At 34.6% G+C, this 10,780-nt stretch overlaps 1 protein-coding gene across 2 annotated transcripts; it reads left to right on the top strand.

Moving 5' to 3' along the window:
• Window positions 1-4,455: 4,455 nt before the first annotated feature.
• Window positions 4,456-10,780, top strand: LOC136798452 (solute carrier family 35 member C2-like). Of its 2 annotated transcripts, none has more exons than XM_067055064.1 (9): window positions 4,456-4,695; window positions 5,661-5,811; window positions 6,181-6,244; window positions 6,792-6,864; window positions 7,056-7,224; window positions 8,285-8,368; window positions 8,928-9,103; window positions 9,685-9,808; window positions 10,069-10,769. In XM_067055064.1, exons 1-9 carry the CDS (start codon window positions 4,588-4,590, stop codon window positions 10,230-10,232), a joined length of 1,113 nt encoding a protein of 370 aa, XP_066911165.1. In that variant the 5' UTR covers window positions 4,456-4,587; the 3' UTR covers window positions 10,233-10,769. The 2 variants fall into 2 exon arrangements, with proteins under 2 accessions (XP_066911165.1, XP_066911164.1); XM_067055063.1 differs by lacking the exon at window positions 4,456-4,695 and adding an exon at window positions 4,874-4,916 and having other exon boundaries at window positions 10,069-10,780.

A 10,780-nucleotide genomic window follows, 5' to 3' on the forward strand; every position in this document is an offset into this window, starting at 1 on the left:
ATAGAATCAACTAGTGGTTCAGGATATTTTTTGGTAAACCCTCAATAGCTAAAACGATTCATTTAACAACAGACTAAATCAACAACCTAAAATTGTCTTTTAGGGCAAATAGGGCTTTTCGTAGACAAATAATTCCCTCAACCGCGAAATTAGATTCCGTGAAACTTTTGAGATCGGCTCATTCGCGAAATTAAATTCTGCGAAATTTGCCATTTTGAAACTCTTTGAATTTCTTCTCGCGAAAATTTCTTCCTTTAAGGTATATAATATATCTTTTTCTAGTGTAGCTAGAGACCTGAAATTTGGAGGGAGAATTCTTTGATGGTGTTAGAATAGTCAAAAAAGGTGATAGGACCCATTTTCAAGGGTCCTCTGGAAATGGAGGAACAAAAAGTTATAAGTAAAGAATAAGTTTTTCTGAAAGGAGAAACCCAAATAAAAAGAAAATCCATTTCGGCAAGCTTTTTTTTGGACATTCCCATGCTAAAGAACACAAGTGTTTCAACCGGTATTCCAACGAAGCCATATTTTGGTTTGTACAGAAATTTTGCCCGCTCAAATCTAAACAACAAAATGGTCAATCTCACTAAAGTAAGCAAAACATTGCGGCCACGGCATTTCCCTGGATAAAAATTCTGGTCACGTGACCATCCGTGATTTTAGACCAATGAAAACGCTTCATTTCCCCGGATTAAAGTTGTATCTACACTAACACGCGGGAATTAGCTAGAAAAAGAGAGAAAAAACCGGGGGTCAAATTAAATGTTTCTCCCTTCTTGCCGTAAACATAAAAGACTTTAAGCGGCCATTTATCTAAGAAAGGGGTGTTATATCATAAATAAATTATGTAAAAAAGTGATATTTTAAGTAAGAAGTTCATTAACAATTTTATTTTGAAGTTTGTTTTTAAAAAGTCTTTTTGGAAGTCTTTGTAATACAGATCATTTGGCAGTGTAGCTGCAGCCTATACAAGAATTGGAATCTAAAGTCTGAAGTTGTAACTCCTTGCCAGTGACCCCGCAGAGAAATTTTAGTTGGCAGACACTGACTTTAGGTTGGTTTGGAAATCATTTTATTTTGAAATGTAATCTTCACTTTAGATGAATACTTTTATTTATTTGGATTCATGAAAGGTTCAAGGTTTGTTTACTTTTTATTTCAAATTATTTCATTGATTTATTGAGCTGCAATAGCTGGTTGAATAACGAAGATTTTTGATACATATCAGCGTGGGCTTGGCTGGCATTTTGGATTTCGATTTTTTTTCTCCTGTACTCGGCAATTTAGAGGTTGTTCGTAATACGCGATTTGGCTTTACGCGTAACACTTGTGAGAAGCAAAAAAGTGAAAAAAACTACATGAAAATCAAAGAACTAAAATTAGCAATTGTGTTTTTTTAATTCCTCACCCTTTTTCTGATAAACATATACAAAGTTTCCGCCTTCAACTACATTTTCCTCCATTTCCAGAAACATTTGTTCATCAATAGTCGCAACTTATTTTTCTCCCGTCGGAAAACAATTTTGAAAATGTTGCAAAAACGTTCGGCACTTTACCAATTTGCCCTCTAGCCCAAGTCCACAGTGTGTTACATACCGTGACAGGTAGGTGCCGTAGTATAGTGGTAGTCGACTTTGGCTTCTGTGCAGGCGGCCAGGGTTCAACTCCGTGCATTTGGCTTGGGAACGCGAAACACAAACGCGAACTACCCATGTCTAAACTTTTCAATATATCTCCAGAACTAACAGATTTTTTGAAATTCTGTAAAAAGGTCTAAGCTCCTGAATAGTTTTACTATGTTCTGTGAAAAAATCATAACCATCAGTCAAATACTCGTTCATCTATTTAAGATTGAAGACAAAAATTAGCGAAGAAAAATGAACCTTGAGCACAAAAAATGCTTTTTTAAACACTTTTTTCCACCGAAAAACAAATAACTTTTACAGACGTACCTTCCCCAACATGAAAAGCCTCTACTAATTAAAGTAAATGAGATAAGATAAGATAAAACCTTAAAATCAACAGAATTTACAACCTTTGTCCAAAGCAAAAGACGTGCTTTTCTCGCCGCCATCTTGTTTTTGAATGAGAATTCTAGAGAATTCCATTTGGTTCCAGTCCTGCGGTCTTTTTTCATCCAATCAGATCGTGCGGTTTCACTTTCGCTTTCTCTAGTCCAATAAGACTGCGGGATTTGAGTCATGTGACATCTCTATTAAAAAACCCGCGCGAATTAAAATAGAAATACAGGGGTCCACTACTGGCTACAGGAACTGAAGCAAGCAATTAAGGCCAATAGTTTTGGTTTTTTCTGAAGGACAAAGGTAAGGAAGCTTTACTGAAAGAGGGATAAGGCTGGGACAATCTATTTAAAAGATATGGACAAAAAAAGGCACTTTTTTTGGTGATAATTAAGATTTTACTTAGAAACTTTAATTCTCTTACCCCAGTCTTGGGCCCCCTGATATGAGCAAGGGAACCATGATGGCTACCCCTACTGAAAATTTCAGATCAAAACAAACAAGGAATTAATTCCTGTATATAACTCGAAAAATTGGAAAAAGCTGGTTTTTGACTGTTTCTGATCCTAAAGTGCTGTTTTTGGTAAAAGCTATACATTTTGTGTTTGGATTTCTAGAAGCTTACCATTCATTGTCAAAATTTTTTTATTTGAAAGTAATCTTCTGAATAAAAAGATATAGTCAAATCTTGTAGGGTCATTTTTTAAAAATTTTTGCCAAATTTGATTTTCGCATTTCGCCATTTTACCCTACGCAAACGCACGTGACTCACGGCAGTTCACTTGCAAGTGAACGTTCCTTTGCCAGGGTCAACCCATGCCATGTGAGGGGAATTGGGTAGTCAGTTCAAGGTGCTGACAGGACGCTCTAGAAGCGTCTATAGTCAGTCTCACAACTGCCATATAATATAAACAAACTCAACATTCTCACAAAAGTTGTCTTTATTTCCCAGATTTCGTCTAAGCGTACTTTCACAATAATTTATGTAATGAATTTTCGGCAGTCCACATCGGGTTCAACATATACGCGTGTTTTTATTCACGTGACCGAGGTGCCTACTAAAACAATCCGGGGGTAAGTGGCAAAGCAACACAGCAGATTAATCGTAAATTAAAGAAATATATTTTGGCATTGACAATCAAATAAAATATATTACATTATATTTCCTTTAATTCAAAAATCAAAAATTCATTTTGCATTCATTCGGGAAAAAAGAAAATAATAATGAAAGGATTCCGTCAGGTTTATGCATATATTAATTTGCGAGATATTCTATTCGCCGCGCGAGCGCATTTTTCGTAGACTAGTCAGAATACTTTCTTTTACTCGCGGGATTGATGGTAACTTTTCATCTTCGTTTTTTTTTAAATGAAGCACAACCAAAAAAAAAATGAAACTTCAAAAATTTGCGTATTTCCAGTGAGTAAACGATTCTGAGAATTAACAAAATTGATGATGATGATTTTTTTTCGGTCAGGCAAATGTCTCGTATTGGGGGTTCTAGTCTTGACCCCTAAGCCTACGCGAGATTAAAGCGTTTGGGTAAACGAGACAAAACTCCAAAAAAGCTGGTGTTTTGAAACGCTTCCGTGCGATCGAAATATTGCTGTTTGTGACGGACTGATAGTTGCGAAAATAGGCCTCTAAAGCCTCCTGCAACTCAACCAAATAGAAATAGAAATAGAGATAGAAATAGGTCCTAAATCCGCCGACAGCCCTGCCTAAATCCGACCCACCAAATAACTGGTATGAAAAAAATTCTATGTTTACAAACATTCCCTTTCCCAGTTGAACAATAAACTATATTGCAAGAACTCTCGAAACAAAACATCTAACAAGATGACTAAAATGTCAAGATGTCCAATTACCGTAAGTTGATCTAATATATCGACATCCCTCTCGTCTAATTCCGACACCCTTCTTTAGAGAAAGGAATAATATGAAAGCTTGAATCACTGATTGAAAAAGGATTATTCCTCCCTGACCACTAAGCAAAGAAAAACAGTTCCAACCTTTCTATAAATTTCAGCTGATAAAAAGTGTGTCGGAATTAGTTGGAATTGTTGTTTTAGATTAGAGCTGAAACTTTGCATAAAACAAACAGAGCACCACTGTCTAAAATTTGGCATTACATACCTTCTAAAATTGAAAGAAATATATTTATACCTACTATTGGATGTTTAAAGTCCCATACTTCAGCTAGCTACGGTGTCGTCAGGCGTCAAGCCTTGTTCTTGTGGGCTTGTGGCAAGTCGTTGAAAGAAAGTGTGAAAAATCTCCAAAAACACTTTCGTTTTCTAAAGCTTAGCCTCGCCACTTGATTACATATTAAGTATGTCAGGCTAAGTTAATAGATTCACCTCCTTAGTTTTACTATTTCGAGAAGCAGCTTAGGTGATAAAACTTGAAGCGTGGCTGAAATGTTTATCTCCACAATGTCAAAAATAATAGTGATGTTGATGTGGCGCAAGATTCAAAACACCAACCAGCAACCACCGATGACCTACCGAAAGGAGCAGTAAACAAAGTCCACAACAAATTTCTCCATTTTTCAGAGGCAGAAGACATGGCTGGTTCAATGCGCATTTTAAAATTTGCTGGTACAATAGCACTGGTCATATTCTTTTACGCAAGCTCAATATGCTTAACATTTTATAATAAATGGATGTCAAAGGTATGCAATTTTGAATTTAGCAAAATCATCATCAGTTTGGCAAACAATATCATCCTCTAGGATGCAAGTCAAATTTTTTAAGTCTCTGGACCTAGACGGAGGCTTGATTATTATCAGTTAGGGTTACGGTTGAAGCTCGAGAGTCACAATCTGACGCCTTCTTAGCTAGGGGCACCAGCAGTAGCAGTAATAAGTAGGGTTGGGAGCTATTGGGAACCAAGGTTGCTTGCATTTGGTATAAGGGGAAGATTTCAGAACAATACAAAAACAGAGTTAGAAACACTTGAGAAAGACACAGACAGAAAATCAGGAAAGAAGGTAAGATTCCACATAAAAATGTCTGGGACGATTGGTTGAAACATGATGGGACTGTTGCATATCTGGTCTGTATTTTCACTTACTGTAAAATCGAAAGAGAAATCGTGTATTTTTTAATACGCCGCTCATTAACTCAAATAAAATGACTTTGGAGGTTCGGTGAAATGGTGGATGGCCGTCCCATGTTTTGTCAGATAGATAAACCATCTTATCAGAAAGTTTGTCTCTTCCTGATGTTGCCGCACAACACTTAACACTTAGATAAGTCCCAAAATGGTGGATTTCAAGCAAAAAGCCTTACAAAACAGCCAAAATATCGGCTCCAAAAAAGCCAAAAAGACAAAGGAAGTGCCATCAAAGTTGTTGCTTTTCTTTCTCTCGTAGCTTCTGCTTGCATCTTAGATTCTTTGTTTATATTACTTTCAGTATTGTTTACCTCTGCATATGGAGTCAATGGGTCTATTTTAGCGCTGTTGTTTTGGTGGAGATTCTAATAGGCGTATTCAAGATATACATCCATATCTAAGGCAGTAAGAATCCTAATTAGTTGTATTGCAAGACCATGAAAATATATATTGCATAGTGTAGCTTGGCTCAGATTCATTATATCTTAGGTAACATTTGCTTTTTATTCTTTTTATTTTTAGAAATATACATTTCCATTGACAGTAGCAATGGTCCATTTTGTAACAGTTTTTCTCTTGGCTGCATTCTTCAGACGGCTACTTGAGATATACCAAAAAGAAGATAGGACTGTACTGGATTGGAAAGTATATATCAAAAAGGTTTTTCCATCAGGTAAACAGATACTCTTTTTAAAGGTGTAATTTACTATGATTTACTTACTTACTTTGGTATTTCGGAATTCTGAAATTGTTTCGGTATCAGAAATCCATGAATTTTTGCTACAAAATTTCGGTATTATAAAGTTTTTATCCCCTTTTTTCGGAATTCATACATGAAAAATCAAATTTGATGAAAAATTAGTCAGAACGAGGAAAAATACATAAGTATTTTTTTACGAATTTCGGAAATTTTGGCAAAATTATTTGGTATTTCGGAAATCGCAAACCCTGTACGCCCCCATTAAATGCTGGCTTCAAAAATCTGCAAAAATCTCTATTTTTATTTTTTATTAAAGATTGTATTTTTTTCTTATTTTATAAGCAATATCTGCGTCACTGGACATTGGATTGTCAAACTGGAGTATTATGCTAAGCACTGTTTCCTTGTAGGTAGTATGAGGTGCTTATGTATCTATTCTATCGGCGCCCCATGAAGAACTTCAGACAGTTTTTTTACGTTTAGTGCGCGAACAAATCTCTTTTAAATACTTGGATTTGATTATAGAAAGTATATATCATTTATTTTTTTTTGAATTTGGATTTTAAAATCTAATAGCTATAGAATGTTTTGAGCCAAATTTAGAAAAAGTAATTCCTCAAATTTTAAGTTAGGTTGTATCCTTTCTAAGTTCTTAATATAAGAAATTAAGAGGTCATCTTTTTCGGCTTTAAGAAGTCAAATGTCCTACTGTCCTAGGTCACCTAGATTATCAATTTTATACACCCTTGTAATTTCAAGATCCCATTACATGGAATACTCTGCCTTAAAAATTAGCTGATTCACTTTTATTTATCTTTTATTGCTTTTAAACAAACACTTTCAAAAGTTTCCACTTTTCGGCTTCCTTACTGTAAAATTTAAAACACAACTAACCAGTACAAATTATACGCATAGTTCTTCAGTTTACACAACTTTTTCTTTTTTCTTTTTAGATATACAATGGCAAAGTCTACAGCAATCATCTTCATTCTTTTATTTTCTGTGATGCTAGGATTAGAGAAACCAGTAAGTGCTAAAAAATTCGACGATACTATCAGTATTTTTGCCAAGGATAAGTATTGATTTTTAGTTATTCTTCCTTTATATTTATTTCCATAAAATACTTTGTTGATTATCTGCCTTCGCACGCTTTAACTTTAAAATCAAGCAATACAACGTTTTAATTATTAACAGCTCATCATAATTTTTATTTAAAGACCAAATCTTTGATCCTTGTGGTGCTGCTGATTAGCGTTGGTTTGTTCTTGTTTACATTCAACTCAAGTCAATTTGATATGTTTGGCTTTGTTATTGCACTGATTGCAGCTGTATTTTCTGGTATCCGTTGGACCACAACTCAGCTTCTCATGCAAAAGAAATCAATGGGTATGTAAAAAAACTGTGAGATTTCCAAGTATGACCATTTATAAAGCTGACCTTTTCACCATTGTATATTATTATTTGTTATGAATATTAAAGCCCCTCTCAGTTGACAAAAAATACACACATTCCACAGGAAAAAATCCGTGAATCACATGCGTGTGAAAACCAATTTCCGAGCATGTGATCCTGCAAAAAATCACATGCGTGTGAAAATGTAATTCACAATCCATCTTTTCTCACTTTTGAAATAGAATAGAAGTGAGTTACTTTTAGGGTATTAAACCTCTCTCTCTAAGAAATACAAACAATCCTATTTGTGATTTTAAATCTGGTCACACCCCATTTAATAAGTCGAGAAAAGATGGCTTGTGAATTGTATTTTCACACGCTTGTAATTTTTTTCAGAATCACATGCACAGAAATCAGTTTTACCAAGCATGTGATTTCCATACTTTTTCCTGTGTTCATCACACAACTTATTTCCAAAATTCACACATTCACCCAAAAAGCTTTTTCAAAAACCCATCTAACTGCACTCAAATGATTTTTTAATAAGACTTAGAAAAATGGGGAAAATTTTACAAATTAAGATTGGAATTTCACATATTTACTCCAAAAAGTTGTGAGCTTCCTGCATATTCACTCAAAAAGAAAATCAAAATAAAGTGCATTTTCTAGCAAATTATTTCAGTTTATGCAATATTCTTAGATTTTTATGCATTTAATGTGAACCACTGAGGGTTTTTTCATGCAATGGTGAACCACTGGGGTTTTTTAATATAAAACAGTAAATTTTAGCTGAGCCTCATCTGTTCTTATTTATCTCAAATGTTTTTAAAATGTTCTTAAGTATTCACTAAGTATAAAACAGTAAATTTTAGCTGAGCCTCATCTGTTCTTATTTATCTCAGTCAAATGTTTTTAAAATGTTCTTAAGTATTCACTAAGTATAACGTGCTTATGTAACTTTACATAATATAATATTATGATTACAACGAGAAAAATTAGCATATGTCAGCACAAAATAATAATCAATAAAATGTATTGTTTTTCTTTCAACCAGGTCTTCAAAATCCTTTAGATGCCATTTTTCATATCCAACCCGTCATGGCGTTAACCATGGTTGTATTTGCTTTCTCAATGGAAGGTATGTTGTATTTAACAATATAAAAATAAACATAATAAAGAACCAGGATTTTTCGCAAAGTACTCTCATTGCCTAATAAACTCTTTACAACAATAATTTTTCCCAATCCCCCAGACCTTAAAGGATCCTTAGGTAAATCTTGAGCTGTGAAAATGAAAGTCACTTTTAGTTTTAATAAGAACCTTTGCTGTACAAATTCCACTTCGACAATTGCTTCTGTGTATAATGAAATTTGATGATTTTCCTACCCCCGTTTATGAGGCACCTGGTACGGATAGCCTTAGGATAATCTAAAGAAAATATACTATTTTGCTGGTCATAATACACAAACGTTGTCCACACGCTGTAAACAACCTCGTGCTTAACCTCGACTAATGTCATTATGGTGCTTAAAATTGTTATGTTTTACCGAGTATATGGGCTGGATACCAAGTTTTTTAAGGGCTTCTGACCATAGTAAGAAAATTTGATTTTTCTTTTTAAAGATGGAGCTTTTTGTTTTAGATTAGAAAAAGAGCAGATTGATTAAGGGTCAATCAATGTCAATTTCTTTTCACAGGACCTCAATTTGCATCGTCATCCCTAATCTTTCGATATTCAAGCTTCCATGTTTTGCTGACATCCCTGGTTATCATACTGTCTGGTGCTTTTCTAGCCTTCTTGTTGACAATATCAGAATATTTAATGGTGTCTCAAACTTCGAGTCTGGCTTTATCAATCGCCGGTATATTAAAGGTATATTTTTTCTCCTGCCTTTTAACGTATTGTTGAGATTCAAAATCGAGACAAGTTTTTTTGGTTTAGAGGTTAATGATAGATGTCTTGGTCTTAGTGTAGCGCCTTGGATTCTCAGAGTTCTTAAAATCCATAAATTCAACTATACTATATATCACACCCTTTTCTTACAGACCTATTGGGAACCCTTTGCACTGAAAAAATTGCCCAAAATATCGTCCCCGGTGGAAAATTTTCCTCCAATTTTTATACCCACTGAAAAGTAAACCAATCTTCGCTGCAAAATGTTATGCTATTTTTTTTAATCCCCACTGAATTTTCTCTGACTTGAAAACAAAAGAATTTCAATCCCCAGCCATAAAAGATATGGGGATATAAATTCCATCGCGTCAGTCCGTTATTTTTATTCCCACTGGATGAAAAAATCATACCGGGTCTATGAGAAGGGAGTGTTATATGTGACTTAGTCGTCTTCAGCACTGCTTAACGAAAATTCTTTTCCTCTTAGTTTCATCTTCAGTTTCTTCAGATTTTTATTTATTATTTTGCTTGGGGAAATTTATTTACTTTTTTCTTTCTAGGAACTAGTGACATTAACAATAACAGCAGAATTAGGTGGTGATCGGATGAACGGTGTTAATGTGATTGGATTGATCATTTGTATGACTGGCATAAGTGTTCATGTGGTTTCTAAAGCACTTAATGGTGAGTTGATTGATCCGTTAATCTTTTGTCTTCAATCCTGTCAATGATTTAAGCCCGAAATAACTCCCAAGAGAGCTATTTTCACAACCTCTAAATTCTTCTCGGGTCTGGAAATGTTCGTCAATCTGTATAGATATAAAATGTAATAACCCAATATGACGACGAATGTGTGAAGGATGTGTGTAATATTTGGGCATTTTTGGCTTTTGAGAGTCTTTTTTCAAATTCAGTACGATAGCTTAATGTTTTGTTACTTTTAGAAAACAACAGTGGTGGAAGTGTGAATAGAGCCTTAACAGACGATGAAAACCCTGATTCCATTGCATTCAAATCGTTACTTACTGAAGAAGATTTTGATGAAGAGATATTATTTGAATCGAATCATTCTTCAAAAGGTTGGAAAACACTCTCGACGTTGGAGTAGCTGATGTGATTCTAGTGAAATGTGATAAAGTAGAGTCGGTATTTATTACGTGACCAGCCCAGTTATCATGAAACGGCCAGAAAACTCGGCCTCTTTTAGCTCTTTTGAAGGAACAGGGTCTCGAACTGCCAACCCCTGGTTTGGTTTGAGGTGTTGATGTCTGGACCACTCGGCACTCGCTCTACATATGACTTCACCTGTAACTACAACCATCCTTTGATTTACTCGAGTTTTCGAGTCAAGGTTCAAATTATTCAAAATGCTTTGAAGTGTCAAGGTTCAAATACTGTTTGATTATCAGGAGCAGTAGCTGATAATTTGGATGATAATCAACATCTTAATACACTTAGGTGAAGTATAGTAAAAAATGACACTTTCTTACAAAGATAACCCTGAAACTTGCAATAAAAGTAAATAAACTCCATTTGAAACGAGAAATCGGAAATCTGGTGTATTTCAATCATAGATGATATTTTTATTGCTTAGCTAAAATTTTTATATTTTTCATTATTTTCTAACAGCTTAAATATAAAACCGAAAACAGAATG

This window comes from Clytia hemisphaerica, unplaced genomic scaffold (assembly GCF_902728285.1).
Source record: "Clytia hemisphaerica strain Z4C2 unplaced genomic scaffold, Clytia hemisphaerica genome assembly, whole genome shotgun sequence".
Classification (NCBI taxonomy): domain Eukaryota; kingdom Metazoa; phylum Cnidaria; class Hydrozoa; order Leptothecata; family Clytiidae; genus Clytia; species Clytia hemisphaerica.

Excerpts from the sequence above, each read along its gene's own strand:
- LOC136798452 (XM_067055064.1), top strand. The coding sequence starts at position 4,588 with ATGGCTGGTTCAATGCGCATTTTAAAATTTGCTGGTACAATAGCACTG. Across the intron at positions 4,696-5,660 it reads ATAATAAATGGATGTCAAAG|AAATATACATTTCCATTGAC; the intron begins GTATGCAATTTT and ends TTTTATTTTTAG. Across the intron at positions 5,812-6,180 it reads CAAAAAGGTTTTTCCATCAG|CAATATCTGCGTCACTGGAC; the intron begins GTAAACAGATAC and ends TTATTTTATAAG.